Source organism: Camelina sativa, chromosome 4, assembly GCF_030686135.1.
Source record: "Camelina sativa cultivar CO46 ecotype springtype chromosome 4, ASM3068613v1".
Taxonomy (NCBI): domain Eukaryota; kingdom Viridiplantae; phylum Streptophyta; class Magnoliopsida; order Brassicales; family Brassicaceae; genus Camelina; species Camelina sativa.
Window position 1 is genome coordinate 8,424,978 of NC_141883.1, and position 16,790 is coordinate 8,441,767.

The following is a 16,790-nucleotide window of genomic DNA, read 5'->3' on the forward strand; positions in this document are numbered from 1 at the left end:
GGCTCGGCGGATTATATCCTCTTCCTCCCATTATTATTCCGGATGAAAGTCAACGTCCTTGGGATGTTCCGGACGGTTACATATGTCTCTTGGAGAAGCTTTTCACCAAGTGTGCGATCACATTTCCCCTTCCCGCTTTCTTAATGTCGTACTGTACTAACCGCAAGATGGCGATATATCAATTTTCGATGGCGACCTTTCGGAATGCAGTCGGCATTTCTATCATGGCCGAGTCAGTGGGGATCAATCTTTCGGTCGACCATTTTGAGGAACTTACTCGGTTTATTCCCATAAACCGAAACAAGACTCCGGGCACCTATTATGTTGGTTCGAGGAGGCCAATACTCGTCGAAGGAACGAAGGGGAAGATTTATAACTGGGCCGGGTCAAATTTCTTTCTGAAAGTAGTTTCGGGGGTCGTCGAAGATCCCTCAATTCCCTTATACACTGGGTGGAATCTTTCGCCCGGTAGACGACTTGCTCTGTATCCTCTTGCGTTGGTTTTATGTTATTGTAATTAACCCTATTTCTTGTCTTGCAGTTTCTGTGCCGAGGTGTCTGCTTCCCTATCCTGCTACTTTTCGTGCCGATGTTGACAAGATCAAGTCGTCTGGTCCTTACATTTGGCCGGAGACAACTCCTGCGACTGGGAAGAAGACCTGAGTGAAGAAAACTTCGTCGTCAAGTATCTGAGCGAGTTACGGGTAGCCGAGCTACTTTTTTATTTTATTTATTATAAATATCTTGTCCATTGGCAGTAATGGGTCGTCTAAACTTGGATGTTCTTGATGTGTCCGCTCGTTTTCATCGAGCTATTGGGGCGGCATCCGTTCCGCTTTCCGACCCCCCTCATTCACGTGACCGCGCGGAGGAGCTGTTAGCGGGAAGGAAGACTACATCGTCGCAAGACGCCCGTCTTGCTGAGGCTCGTGCAGGGAAGAAAGCTGTCGTTCCGCCTGCACCTTCTAATCGCCAGGTCGTCCCAGCTGGGGCACTTTTTTTAGAAAAAAGGAACGAAGATTCTGGTCGTTCAGAAGGTGCTGATAGTGCCGGGGGGAGTACCCCTCAAAAGAGGAAGGATGGTGCGGGCTCGCCTTCCCTAGTGACACCCTGCACTGAGTTATTTCGCAAAATTCATTTCGGTACAGGGCACCTTATGCCGGTCGACCGGGTGAAGGAGAAGGACTCGGTCACAGATGTTGCGAAGACATCGTTTAAGGTTTGTTTTCTTATTCCTCGGATGTCTGTTGTTATGGTCATCTTTTTTGTATGTTTTAACTGAGCCTTTCCCTTTTTTTGTCGTTCTGCAGCTTATTGCGACGATCAATTGGTCGGTTTCTCGTTACGAGCGCAGGATTCGTGAGTTAGAAGCTGCTGCTGCTGAGCTATCCCGACCCTTCTGCTAGCAAAGTCAATTGGCTCACAAATCAATTGTCGGAGGCCTTAAGTTCAAACCGAAAACTGAAGGAACATGCCGCAAAACTTGAACGCGGGTACAGCAGGTTGGTCACCGAGAGGGACGAACTTCTTGTCAAATTGGGGGCTGCTAAGTCGTCATGTGACGAGCTGAAGGTGGCACTGGAGGCTGAAACGAAGAGGCTGCGGGATCGTCGCGATGACTATGGGCATTACGTAAAAATTTCTGCTTATCGCCATCTCACTGGCCGTGCTCAGAGGCTCTTGTCGAAGCACAAGAGTTATGCTGATGCGTTCGAGTCTTCTCGTCTGAGGTTTCTGGAGTATAATCAAGCCGTCGGGAATGTACGCATGTTGGACACACTCGTCGCAGATGGCCAAATATCTCTCCTAGCTGACGGGGTGGTTGAGGGGGTTCAAAATATGGCTGCTCAGCTTAAGGAGGAGGTCGGACAAATCTTCATTCCCGATATCGTTGATGGCGACTTTAACATGTCCACATGTTCCTTCGACAAGGCGTCATGAGTGGGAGGACCAGGCGTCCAGCGATGAGGAAGAGGAAGCGGGGAATGCCGTAGCGATGGAAACTCCCGGTACTGAACGAGTGGAGGTACAGGACCATGAAGTTGTCGGCCAGGAGGGAGATGGCGGTGGGCGGGTCGACGCTCGAGCAGAAGGAGATGAAGGTGGTCGAGTCGTCGTTCAAGGGGAACAGCAGGACGAGCAGGTATCTACCCAGGAACAAGGGGGAGGTTCTCCGGTCGCCGGTTTGGTTTGATGGGATCGTAACCATATTGGGGTCGGCTCCGAAAATTATCTTGTTGTCGTGTTCAAGGGGTCGGCTCCCTTTATTATCTTGTTGCCGTGTTCAGGGGTCGGCTCCCTTTTGTTCGTTCTGTGTTTGACTCGCCGTTTATGGGGGTCGGATCTTTGTGAACCTTTATCCATTTATTTGAATTAGTTTCTTTTTATCTGGCAACCTCTATGATTCGTGTCCATCACTTAATGGGTGTGATTTCCGAGGTGTCTCTTACTGGTCGCTTGTCTTCGGAAATTGTGCATTTTATTATATAAATAAGCCTCAACTCTACCCAGCTCATTTCGGGTGTTTTATTTTGTTTGAGTAATTCATTGTTTTTAGGTCGGAGAAATTGCTCTTATGCCTGTAACAACGAGTTCGGCGTGGCTACGAAGTGCGCGAGAGCGACTTGCTGTGAGATGTGAAAAAGTAATTCGTTCGAAACTCGACTACTACCATGCTCGTATCCAGAGGCTAAGGGCTTATATCATTTCCCCTCATCATTCGTTCGAGCGCTATTTCCACTTATGTTGCATAGATGGAACCGTGGAGTGTCTCAAAATTTTGATCAACGGGGGGCTCTTTGTTCCGAAGTGGAGGTGGGACCGATTGCTAGAGGAGCGCTCTCGTCGTGAGGCATCGTTTGCTGAAGTGAGGATTCCTACCTTGAGGTTATTGGTTGGAGACCGTTTGAAGATCGTGCGGAGATTGACGCTTGCCGAGCTCGTATTGACGTGTTGCGTCGCTACATTTTTCAGCTAGAAAGCACGAGTCACTACTTCAGTGAGAGCAGTCGTTCTGAAGGGATTTGCGCGTATCTCGAAGAGATGGTCGCTAGGAGTGCTGACGTTCCGGGGGGTCGTGCTGAAGGATGTGAAGGCGTCGTGCCGTTATTGGCATACAGCGATCGGCGGGTTGGAGTTTAACGAACCTACCAACGCCGATCTGGGAATTGAATGATTGGTTTTGTATGCAGTGCTCGCTCGTCGAGTTTTTTTTTTGTATTTCTATTTGTGGTATGTGCCGGAATGGGGTCGGCTCCCGTATCAAACTATTGTTGATCTCTGAATCAACATTTTTTGTTGATTTAACGTATCCCCTCCCTTTTATTCGTTCTTTTTACTGTTATAAGCTGGTTAGATACGACGTGCGATGGGCGGTTTATTCTTATTACAAGTAGCAAATCGATTTTATCAGGTGCGACTTATGATCGGCTTAAGCCTGTTATAGGAGTTTCGACTCGGCTAATTTTATACAATCAGGTGCGACTCATGATGATCGGCTTACCCCTATAGTGCGAGTTGCGACTCAGCTTAAATAATACGTCGGAACGTCGAGTCGTTATCTGGCCAGATTAACGACTAAAATAGTTTGTGAAGTCGTTTGCGGATGATAACAATTCAAACTTGATATGATAAAGAAAAGGAGAATATATATTACTAGCAGTTGTGTCCCGTCAGACGGGACTGCCTACGTACCCTCCGATCCGGAGGGATCAAGCCGCTCGTAGTTCATATTACATGATTTTTCGAATTTAGAAAGAGTGAGCTAGTATAGCCGAGCTAGTTTTTTTTTTTAGTAATAGTAACGCTTTAGATGCATGGAGTTCCAAGATCTGGGTACCGGCTCACCGTTCATTGTCAAAAGCTCGTACACGCCGGGATGGACGACTTTGGACACCTGATATGGACCTTCCGAGTTTGCTCCCATTTTTCCAGTGTTTGGCTCAGCGGTATTCTCGAAAACCTTTCGAAGGACGAGGTCTCCTTCATTAAAATATCGGTTATGGACTTTCTTGTTGTAGTACTTGGCCGCGGTGAGCTGATAATTCTGAATTCGCAGAAGTGCCTTATCGCGTTCCTCTTCCAGCTCGTCGAGTCTGTCTAGGAGCATCTGACTGTTGAGTGCGGTATCTTGGATGAGCATTGTTCGTTGAAGACTCGTACTGCCGACTTCGGCAGGCGCCATTGCTTCCATGCCATAGGCCAAAGAGAACGGAGTTCGGTTGGTGGCTTCCCTTGGGGTTGTTCGGTAGGACCAGAGTACGCCATCGAGTTCGTCGGCCCAAGCACCTTTCTTGGCATCCAACCTTTTCTTCAGGCCGTCGAGTATAGTTTTATTCGTTGCTTTGGCCGGTCTGTTCCCTTGTGGGTATCTCGGCGTTGATTTCATTAACTTGTTTCGCCATTTTGCGCAAAAGTCTTCTAATTGCAGAGAGATGAATTGCGAGCCGTTGTCGATAACTATCTCGTAAGGGAGGCTGTGACGGCAGATGATGTATTTCCATACGAAGAGCTGGACGTCCTTGGCCTTGATATTGGTGTAGGACTCGGCTTCGACCCACTTGGTGAAATAGTCGGTGAGGACGAGGATATAGCGTTTCAGTCTCGAAGCAGGTAACAGGCCAATAATGTCTCTCGCCCAACGCATGAAATGGTACGGGGCTATGCCGACTCGCAACAATTCGGTCGGTTGATGGATAATGGGGGCGTGTCGCTGGCACTTCTCGCATTTGGCGACAAACTTTTCACAATCGGACATCATCATCGGCCAGTAATGGCCATGCTTTTTGATTCATAGTGCCAATGCTCGTCCTCCTGAGTGATTACCTTTAGCGCCTTCGTGAGTTTCCATCATGACTCGCTCTATGTTGTACCCGTGTAAACACAGCAAGAGGGCGCCTGATGCGGTCTATCGGAGCAATTGTTCCTTCATTAAGGTGTAGTGGTCGGCCTTTGTTTTCAATCACCGTTTGGCCCACTAATCCGTTGGTACGTCGCCGTCTGCAAGATAGGCGCGACTCTCGACCCGCCAATTTGTCTTGTCGTCGTCCGAAGAAGGTTCGAACTGTCGTCGCGAGGTCACGGTTCTCCAGGTGGTCCTGATCTCGTTGGGCTGGCGAAGAGCAAGGCAGGTTCGTGCGCTAGTTTCTGCTTTACTTGGCATGTCGATGCTTTCCACTGGGATAATCCGTCGGAGGTCAGGATCTGATGTTGACGCGAGTGCTGCTTAGGCGTCAGTCGGGGCTTTGTTCCCTCTCGGGATCTTAATGAGTTCGAACTCGTCAAAACGCTTAGACAGGATCCTAACCACGTCGAGGTTGGCGGCCATTGGTTCGGTTTTAGTATCGTATTCACCACTGAATTGGCTAGCGAAGAGTTGAGAGTCACAGAAGGATCTGATTCGGTTGATTTGCATCCCGCTGGCGAGTTTGAGGCCGGCGATGAGCGCTTCATACTCGGCAACATTATTGGTTGCCTGGAACCGAAGGTGGCAGGATTGCTCCAAAACTTCCCCGGTTGGAGATGTTAGTCGAATTCCGACGCCAGCGCCTAAGTGAGAAGACGCACCATCAACATGTAGGATCCACTGTCCATCCGTCGGTTTGGAGGGTGTTGGCTCGACACCTTCCAAAGGTAGTTCAATTAAGAAGTCGGCCAATACCTGGGACTTAGCGGCTGGGCGGGTGCGGAACTCGATATCATACTCGCTGAGTTCGATTGCCCATTTGGTTAATCGTCCAGATTGGTTTGGACTGTGCAGTATATATCGCAATGGTTGGTTGGACAGCACTACGATGGTGTGCGACTGGAAATACGGTCGGAGCTTTCGTGCCAAAGTGACGACTGCCAGGACAACCTTCTCGAATGTTGGGTAACGAGTTTCAGCATCGTCGAGTGACTTGCTTATGTAAAAAATAGGTCGTTGCTCTCCACGGTCGTCATTGACGAGCACTCCACTGACCGCTGATGCGGAAAATGCGATGTACAAGAATAAAACTTTGCCGAGCTCAGGCTTTGCAAGCACCGGAGGTGTTGACAAGTAACTCTTCAGTTTCCTAAATGCATCGTGGCAGTCCTCGTTCCACTCGAACTTCCCTTTGGTTTTGAGGAGTTGGTAGAATGGCAGGCATTTATCTATTGATCTGGATATAAAGCGATTCAGGGCGGTAATTCGTCCGATTAGTCGTTGTACCTTTCTGGCATTCTTAGGCGAGGGAAGGTCGATGATTGCCTTGATTTGATTTGGATTCGCTTCAATTCCTCGCCGAGTTACCAGGTAACCCAAAAACTCCCCTGATTTGACTGCGAAGGTGCACTTGGCCGGATTCAATTTCATCCCGTATTTATTCAGAGTATCGACGCATTACCGGAGATAGGTGATATGGTCGCAGGCGCGCTGTGACTTGACGAGCATGTCGTCTATGTATACTTCCATGGTCCTGCCGAGTTGTTCAGCGAACATTTTGTTAACTAGCTGTTGGTAAGTTGCTCCCGCATTCTTTAAACCGAAGGGCATGACCTTGTAACAGTAGGTTCCCCTTTCTGTGATGAACGACGTCTTTTCCTGGTCATCCTTGTGCATCAAGATTTGGTTATATCCCGAGAAGGCGTCCATGAAGTTCAGGAGTTCGTTGCCTGCTGTTGCTTCGACGAGCTGATCAATCTGAGGTAGTGGGAAACTATCCTTTGGACAGGCTTTGTTAAGGTCGGTAAAATCCACACAGACTCGCCATTTCCCGTTCTTCTTTTTGACGACTACCGGGTTAGCTAACCACTCAGGGTACTTTACTTCCACGATGGACCCGGGACCGAGGAATTTTTCAACTTCGTCGTTTACTACTTGCGACCTTTTAGGGCCTAGCTTGCGTCGTTTCTGTTTGACTTGCTTATGCGTCAGATCGGCATTGAGCTCGTGGGTTGTGACGGTCGGATCGATTCCTTTCATGTCAGTCACATCCAAGCGAACGTCAAGGTATTTGTTTTGAGAAAGAGGATCAGCTCGTCGCGCATTTCTGGAGATATCTTTGTTCTGATATTCACACAACGCTTCCTATCAGTCTCGTCGAGACTTACTTCCTCTGTGGCGGCGACGCCCTACTAGATTGGGATCAGTTTCCCGTCGGTCGGTGATGAGCTGTCGTCGCCGACCCGCTGCTTTGATTGCTTTAATTTCTTCGCTGTGCGAATCTTATGCTCAATCAAGAAGCAGGTCCTTGCGCTTAGCTGGTTGCCGCGCAACGTGTACACGCCTTTTGGGGTTGGAAATTTGATGCATTGATGGTACGTCGACGGGATTGCCTTCATCTTGTGGAGCCACAGGGTTCCAAGGATAACATTGTAAATAGTCGGCTTGTCGATGATGGGAAATCGGAAATATTTCGCCATCCCCCCGACGAAGATTGGCAGATCAACGGTGCCGACCGACATGATATGATCTCCGTTGAAACCGGTTAAAGAGTAGCACTCTGGCTTGATATCACTTTTGCCGACCTGCATTTGTGTCGGGACATTCCTGAAGATCACATTGACCGGGATTCTCGTAACCTCACTTTCGCCGATCAAGAGTTCGACGACCAATGGGTTGTTATGTGGGAGATCTAAGCCTTCCAGATCGCTATCGTCAAAGGATATTGGTGTGTTTTAGGAACTGATCCTAGATGGCCAGGATTTCTTCATTTCGGCTTTCTTAGTGTAATCCCATATTGACCTGACCGAGTCATTGCACCATGCGAGCCCTCCCATGATCATGTTTATCCGTCTTATTACTGGGGGACGTTGGTCGGGTTGATGATCAGTGCGTGGTCGTTTGCCATGATTGACGTCGTTCGGAACTTCTATCTCGTCCTCACTTTGGTCGGCGAGTGTCTTGGAGTCTTTAACAAATTTTCGGGTGATGTTTTTGGCTCGTTTGGTGTCGTTTTTTCCGGGTCGGGCTGTCTTGTTCTTGTCGGAATCGACCACTATTGCCCCCTTTTTATACCGCTCCATTAGAATCGTCTGGACGTAGCGACACTCTTCGGTTGCGTGGGTCGTACTTTGATGGAAATCACAGTATTGAGTCGCACTATTCTCACCCCCTTCCTTCCTAATGTAATTATTCTCGCCGATCGCGAAGGTTTGACGAGTTCGATCTTGGTTCCGGGAAAAATGTTGTCGTGGCTCGATGTGTTCGACCTTTGGAGCTACGACTATTGGTTGCTTAGTTTCAACGCCTGTTTCTTCGGCATGCTTCTTGGCATTGACCGCCTTTTCCTCTTCAACTTTGATATGCTTCGCGGCTCGCAACAGAGCGTCGGCTATGGTTTCTACGTGAGTCAAGGACAGTTCCTCCTTAAATCGAGATTCGTACCACAGCGCATTTTTGAGTGCGACAATGGCTGTAGCGTCCGGAATCCAGACGTTAACGACGACTTCTTTAAAGCGTCCGATGAAGGATCGAAGCGATTTGTTTCGCTCCTGGGTTAGGGCGTACAAGTCGGCATGGGAATTCTTGTTTTCCATCAAAACGGAGAATTGCTTCAGAAACTCGGTTATTAGATCCTTGATACTGTCGATCGACCCGGATGGAAGTCGTGAAAACCAACTCAGAGCAGTACCTGTCAAGTGCTCAGCGAAGACTTGGCATGCCCCGACATCATACTCTATCGGGCTGAACTGCAAGGGGCCGAGAGCTACTCCAAAGGTAAGCAGAAAATCCCGTGGGTCGACTGTTCCGTCATAGTAGCCCAGCCTTGGCTTGACTGCTCGTTTTACTGGTGTGGTTGCGAGTCTTCTAGAGAATGGCGTCCGCTGTGTTGCTTCGAGCATTACATCTACCTCGGGTGCTTTGCTCGTCGCTTTATGGAATGTGATTTCCATTTCTTGCATCGTCTCTCTAATTTCTCTCAGCTCAGCGTCCTTCGCCCTTTTGTCCTGTTCGTCATCGCGCGCGGTGGGATTTCGTTCAAGGCTGCTAGCTTGCGCATGCGATCCTCGCGTCGTTCTTGCTGAGAGAAAATTCACCGGGTTTTGCTGGATGGTGTGGAGGTGATTGATTTCCTCCTGAGAGCTGATTTGTGCTGAGATCAGCGCGTTTAACCGGGTGTTGGTTCGTTCTTCTTGCTGGTCGAGACGCGTTAAGAATCCACGGAATAGCTCGTCTATACTGGAGACGGGCCGACTGTTGAGCAAGGTGAGTTGTGTAGGGTTCTGCGCCGGCTCTGTGGTCGTCGGGCTTGTTAGGTTGGTCGCGATGACGAACGTTTCTGGACTTTCCGCTGCTACGGCCTTTCTTGGAGCGTCCGGAGTCGGGAGGACTCCTTGGTCCACTTGGTCCATCGCAGGAGTCATCGTTCCCCCCGACGAACTGGCTTCCTTGTTTCCTTCTTTGGCGATTATAATCATCTCGTCTAGCTGTTGCAGGTTCGTTCTTTAAACTTTCAAAGAAGATTTCGACTTGGCTCCCCCTACCTGGCACGCCAAATTGTTGATGTCCAAATCGGTCACAATTTAAGTATTTTAGTTCGGTAAAAAGGAAGGTCGAAGTGTTCTTTTATTGATCGGTGTTGAGGCACAAAAGGACGAATGACAATTCAATTTAGACGAGTTACTGGTAATAGACGGGAAACAATAGATGAGCTACGAGCTCGTCGGCTTTTTCTTAGTGGATGAGTGCTTGTATTTGTTATCAGTATTCTCTCCCTTTTCGGTCAACCTCTTCTCTCGGACACCGTACACCCATTCTTATAGGGAACTGTGTCGGTTCGTTCTCTGAAAAAATCAAACTGCCCCTCCTTCCTTGGAGATTTATTTTGGGCCTTTGCTGGGCCAGGCCTTTTGTTGGGGTGATGATCTACCCCTAACACAAACCCAAAACTCTTTCTCTCTTCTCTAAAGAACAACAAACACAAGTCTCTGCCACAAAACAACCAGGGGCATCGACTTTTAAGAAGAGAAGTTTAGTCTTTTTTAAACATAGACTAAACCGATGCAAAAAAATAGTGCTTCTTGGAACCCTTCTGGTAATGCTTCTTGAATGGTTGACGAGCCTCTAGGCGGCATAACTGCTACCAAAAACGGTAGACCTGTGAGCTCCAATCCTAAACAGAGTTCTTGAAATTGATCTATTTAGAAAAAGAAATGGGTGCCAAACGCACAATACACTACTGAGCATGGTTCGAATCCGTTTAACCAATTATTCCATCGATCTTCTAGCTGCTTACCATTCTTGCCTTGTGGCTGAGGTAACATCGGACCGGTTAAGAGAACTTTTCTCTGACATTCTCTTTCGATGAAATCACAAAATGTACCTTCGATCTCTGCGCATGTCCTTATGGCGACTACGTCAGAATTCTTAAGACCTGTGGTGACTCGATCAAAGAGAAATTTGCGGGTGTTTGCGAAGAATGAATAGACGTTAGCGTCATGTCCACGTAATGCTACTTTCGGTGAAGGATAACCTGGTGGAGGAGAACCTAATTCGGCACCAGGTGCAAGAAACATAGCTACAAAAGCTGCGAATACGATTTGGTAACTGACACTTTTGATTCCTAGTTCTTTCGCCATTTCTGGAATCCAGTCAACAAAATCGAAGAAGATTAGGTCAGGTTTCAAAGCACGAATCTCAGCTTCGATCTGTCCGCGTAAAAGATCCATGGCATCAGCGAGGACTCTCTTAGATGAGTTTGGCAGATCTGAGGTTGTCTCTGCGCCAACATGTAGACTATCAACTTGAGGAAGAGTAACATGGTAGAAGTAAATGTTGTCTGGGAACAAACTGAGAGCTTCGAGCTGTTTTCGAGCTTTCTTGGGAGACAAGAAAGTAACCCTATGACCTTTCTTAGCTAATTTGTTAGCTAGATGACGATACGGAATCATATGACCAAAACCAAACCATGGGTAAAGAATAGCATGAAACTTTGACCCCATTTACCTTTCCCCAAAATTGTTACAGCCCAAAACGAGATATTTGGATCTTCGAGAGAAGCAAACGAAAGAAATATTTTGTTCCCCCCTAGAAAAGAAAAATATGGTATGTGATCATCTGACGGATGATTTTAGTGGTGAAATTTATCTGTATTATTATCATCAGTGAGAGTGAGACAGTGAATGATTAGTTGGATTAGGTGGGAGTTGATTGGTTTTCATGTTTCACGTGTTAGTGTGATTGTCAAGATTGGTTGTGGTTGTCTTTATAGAAAACTACTTTGATTAATCCTTTTATAATAAAACGGAAGTACACAACATAATTTTATAGACTATATAATTTTAATAAGTTGGTTATAAATAGTTTATAGATTAATTGATAGATTAATTGGTTACAAGTTAAATAGTAGATGCAACCTTAATTTATTTTCGTAAGATTTAATTACTAGAGCACGTTGTTTCCGAAAATCTTAAAGAAAATATTCTAAATAATCATTTGATATCATCTAACTTACCATATTAATTTCCTTTATTAAATTATTCATCAAATAACTTTTTTTGATATCTAACTTAACATATTAATTTGTTAATTATCATTATAATTCACCTCTCATTTATATATATGAGTCTATTTTGTGAAATAAATAAATTATCATATTATTTATTATAATTGAAAATTATTTTTATTTCCGGATATACCATAAATTGAATTTTTAAAAACAAATATAAAATTTTCAATCTATAAAATATACAAGCTTTAGTAACATTATTCTTTAAAAATAATATCTATTGAATTAAAAAATTTCCTGAGTAACGGGTCAAAATTTAATATTTCAATTCAATTTCATATTTTTTTGTTGAATTTTATAATTTTATATAATATAGTAAACTTTAAATCATTTATTTTGAAATATTTTTAAAATATTGAAACTTGATATAAAAGTTAGAAAATATAGAACACTCTAAATTGATTTGTTATAGCAATGTAAATAAATGTCACTATAATATGAAAGAATTTCAAGAAACCAAGTATATTAAAACAAAAAGTATAACAATATATCAAATTACTCATAATATAATAACTCGCTTTTTAAAAACCAAATTTACAAAATTATTTCTTATAATGACATTCAAGTTATGATGTAAAATATACATTGTTGAAATAACTTCACATACATAACTAATACAACATATTAAAATTTTATTTTAAAATACAAAATATAAAAAATTTGTATAAAATAAAATTTAACCAGTGTTATAGTAATGGTACTTATCTAGAATCATTAACAATATAAAACTTACAAAATATGTGTCTTTTTTCAAGCCATCATATTTAGCATATGATTTTATTGCATAATGTTTTATCCAAAAAGGCTTTTAAAAACAATCAAATAAATTATATTTTATATAAAAATTATAATATAAATAAAATGAATTTCAACCCATGCTAAAAAGGCTTTTAAAAACAATCACATAAATTATATTTTATATAAAAATTACAATATAAATAAAATGAATTTCAACCCGTGCTCCAGCACGGACTTAATCTAGTTCAATAATGTATTACCTCATAAAGTATACAATTGCTTAATTCATTAAAAAGGGTATTACCTCATAAAGTATACAAAAATCACGTTTATTTAATTATAAATTAAGATTTCCTAAAATATATGTAAATTATATATTGTTTGAGTATATGATTAAACATGTAGTCATATAAATAAACTGAATGTTTAGTTAAAACTAAAAAACTGTCCACACCATAGTAGCAAAAGTAAAAAAAAAATCAGAAACATTAATATTTATTGGTGTAAATATGATTTAGTTCATATTTGTAGATATTACTTTTGGATATGGCTAAATTATATGTGTATGGTTTTAAAAGCACATGTTAGTTCATATTATTGTCGAATTATACCCAGAACAATCATATATTTTTGTGTGATATATAATATTGTAACTAGTTCTGGGTATATTATCCTGAACTCGAAATCCGAACCCGAACCCGACTCGAAGTAGGGGGTTCAGGTCGGGTTCGGGTAGTGTGTAAAACCTGATCGGATTCAGTACCTCTGAAGTTCGGATACCCGATCGGGTTCGGGTAATATCCGAACCCAAATGCCCACCCGAACTAATCCGAATTAAATGTAAAAATATGTAATAAAAGGGATTTGAACCCAATTTTTTTTAAGGGTGTATTTTTAACCATTTTGCCATCTTAGTACATTTTTAAAACTTAATTGGAGAATTAGTACATTCACTATTTACTACTATTTGATTTACTTCTTAATCTTCTACTAATCATTTTATTTACAAATGTGCCATTGAAATTAAATATATATATATATATATTATTAAATTACCCCTTGAATCTAATAACTACAATACTATTCAATATATATATATTTTTAATTTTTTTACAAATACAAAAAAATCTATGTTTTTTTATAATTTGATATGCATTTTGTGTAATGATTATATTTGATAATGTTAAATATTTTTTATAAATTTTGTATTCGTACACCTTATTAAGTGTACGGGTGTCTGTACACATTATAATGTGTACAGGTGTCTGTACATGTATCTGTACACATTGTAATGTGTACAGATATCAAGTGTACAAATGAATAATAATACATAAGTTTAATCCGTACAGTTCATTTAGTGTACTTATATATATGTTAATATACATGTTTTTATCTATACAACTGATATATAATATATTCAATATAAATAAAATAAAAATATTTATATGTGTGTAATAAATGTGTACACTAAATATGTTGTACGGATGTCTTTTATGCAGCTACCCTTTTGTAATTTTACACTACTACACTATACCCCACTTTCTTATCTATCTCATATCTATTCTATTACACAGATAGTAAAACTCATCTATTTTTCCAATATAAATAGTAAATGTACTACAATTCCAATAAAATTTTGAAAATGTATTATTTTGCCAACAAACCCATACTTTTATCATAAAGCATCCACAAAACATTTCCCATAAACCTCGAACAAAACAACAAAAATATAAACAAAAGACAAGAAAATCTCACAAACTTAAGAATCTCAATTCTCCATTTCTAAACCATTTTGAAATAGAGAAAGAAATATATCCATCTCACATTTCTTTACACACAAGCCGATCTCCACACCACCGGGCTCATCCCTCCTCTCCGACATAGAAATTGCCTCGTTTCGGTCGATGGACACAATCTCGCTGTTACAAGGTTTCCCCCACCCGAAATCTGACCCGTATAGACCAAACTGGTTCGAACCAGCTACTGACCCTGCCTGTGTACCCGGTTCCACACTCTTTGTTCCATTAATGTACAACTTGCAAATTGTTTCAATCTCTTGTGAACCAATACTTCTTACCGAATCACTTAGCATTTCAACCGCGTTGACATATCCATCTTCTTCCAAAAATACTTCCGCTTTGTAACCAAAGCAACCGACGGGGAACACGCAGTTCCCGAAATACGTATCAGGAACCGGTGGATCTAACCGGTGCCTATAATCAGCAACAAAGATGAAACGCACTGGTCTGTTCACATTTCCCCCACGCGTCTTCACCAAGCATGCCCAAAGATACGCGTTGGCGACAACGAACGTTGACAAGTGAAGCTCAAGATGAGAGCGAGTTGACTCCCTTTTGGCTCGCTCCCTAAGCTTCTCTATATTTTCTTGAGTTAACTCCAGCGTGACCCGGACGACGTCGGGGCTGATCTCCTCGATAGGAGGCAGTTTCAGTGTTTTGAAGCTATCATTCTCTTTTGACAAATATGACAAAAGTTCCAAGATTTTTGCATCGAGACTTGGGGGAACATTGATAACCGTACGATCTAAAAACGGAGTTAAATCATTTGGTAAATCCATGGCTCCATGTTTACAGATGTGAGCCCATGATTTGATAAACCTAACCATTGTTTTGCCGTCCATACTAGAATGATGAGCTGCTATACCAATACAAAACCCTTGGTTAGGAAACAACGTGACTTGCAATGAAACAAGAGACGGTGAGTCACCAAAAACCGAAGATTTGGGCACCAAAGCGCGTATCTCGGTCTCAGGACGTAGCCCTTTTCCAGAAATACAGGAAAAATAAGCATCGCTCTCGGCAACTGTCAATGAGACAGAGTCGTGGGGGGAGACGACGATATGTGGCTTAGGATCTTGTGGATCCCACGTGAGGCGGCCTGCGAGCGGGAGGTAGTGACGAAGGACGAGAGAGAGAGAGTGCTCAAGCTTGGGGAGGATCACAGAGTAGAAGGCCTCGGGCGATGAACATGTATTGAGTTTGTAGAAGATGACTCTTTCGGTTGGATGAAATTTTAACCACCGTAAGTCGAAGAACGTGAGTGGGTAAATAAGTGGGTCGGATGAGTCATGAGAGGAGTTTCTTGCTGGGTTGACTTGGGAGATCTTGGTTATCTTTAACGCCATTGATGAAGATTAGGCTGCTCATCAGCTCTCTCTAGATCGGATATAAACAAGATTTGTGTCTTTGTATTGGTCACAAAAAGAAATATATATTTTCAAATAGACCTTTCTTAATTCATTGGTCTTATATAATATATCACGGACTCACGGTAGATCCACGTTTGCCGCAAAATAAAACTTTATTAATTTACAAATCAAATAACTATATCAAGTGGAGTGAAATAATATTTAGAACTGCAGATTCAGACCAGCTAGTAACATGTGTTTGGCAAGGATTTTTTAATAGATTTTGTGATGGAATTTAGACTATTATAGAGATGCTTCAGTATCAATGTAGTGAACTTCCCACAATTTTAAGATGGCTTTTCTTAAATATGTTGGATAACCGCTTTAATTCAACTTTTTTTTTTTACCTCAAAATTAACTTTATGTCAAGTAGACAAAGTTTAAAAATTCTTCAAAGGAAAATGTTACGTCTACCAAGAGGCAAGCCGCAAGCGCACATGTGATTAGTTTAAAAGCATGCAGAATTTATGTCGGTTTGTGACAGTCAGTTTTATTTTAACGGTTTGTGACAGTCATTTTGAAATATGTTGTATTTGAGAGATGCGCAGGACTCAAATTGTAGAGTTCTTTTGGAGTTAGGCACACCAACTCCGTTGAGTTTGGAGATTTTGTCACTGATCGGAAATCTGACTTTAATAAAGGGATTAGGCTATGCCTGCAAAAAATTGATCATCACTTGTAAGATGAAAGCTGGGTCGGCAACTGTGAAGATTATCGATCACCACACGGGTCTTCCAGAAGAGCCTACGATAAGCAACAACAACGCTAAATACATGATACTATTATTTCTAAATCATAATTAGCAGAGATATAAAAGTGTCCATCTCCCTTTTTTTTTTGTTTTCTCTTTTTTTACTCTTTTATTATTTCTCTAAATCATTTAATTAGGATTATATATGTTAATATTATATCACCAATATTTAATTATATTTTTAAGAATCTTAAATCTAAAACACAAATATTGATACAAATAAAAGTCTTTTAAGTATTTATAATATTTTGGTTATGTAATAGCCAAATTCAATAAGTTTATCTATTGTGATATAATTACCTTATGGATAGATTACTCTCAGTTTCTTATCATGTGGATATGAACACATATTAACACCAGTTATTTTTGCTGATAGAATTCTTCGGTGTTCACCATTGTAAAACTTTAAACCCCCTTGTAGATCCTTTTATAAACCTATATAAAATCCTTTTAACCCCTTAGGTCATGTCCAATGGATAGAAACACACTAGATTTCTCAAACACAATATTTTATTATTTTTAATTATTTATTTAAATTTTAAATAAAAAATTAAAAATTAAATCAATAATAGTTTAACACATGTTAGATGGATGTCAGCAACGTTTCTGAAGTTGCTCTTCT

At 42.0% G+C, this 16,790-nt stretch overlaps 1 protein-coding gene and 1 pseudogene across 2 annotated transcripts; both read right to left on the bottom strand.

Annotated features, from left to right (window-relative positions):
* Positions 1 to 9,934: 9,934 nt before the first annotated feature.
* Positions 9,935 to 10,905, bottom strand: LOC104780186 (UDP-glycosyltransferase 79B4-like). Its single transcript, XM_087510065.1, has one exon. It carries the CDS (start codon positions 10,903 to 10,905, stop codon positions 10,105 to 10,107), a length of 801 nt encoding a protein of 266 aa, XP_087366191.1. The 3' UTR covers positions 9,935 to 10,104.
* A 2,927-nt stretch (positions 10,906 to 13,832) lies between these two features.
* LOC104780187 (BAHD acyltransferase At3g29680 pseudogene) lies at positions 13,833 to 15,432 on the bottom strand (annotated as a pseudogene). The gene has a single exon (XR_015596660.1). The product of XR_015596660.1 is annotated as a BAHD acyltransferase At3g29680 pseudogene (transcript).
* Positions 15,433 to 16,790: the final 1,358 nt, after the last annotated feature.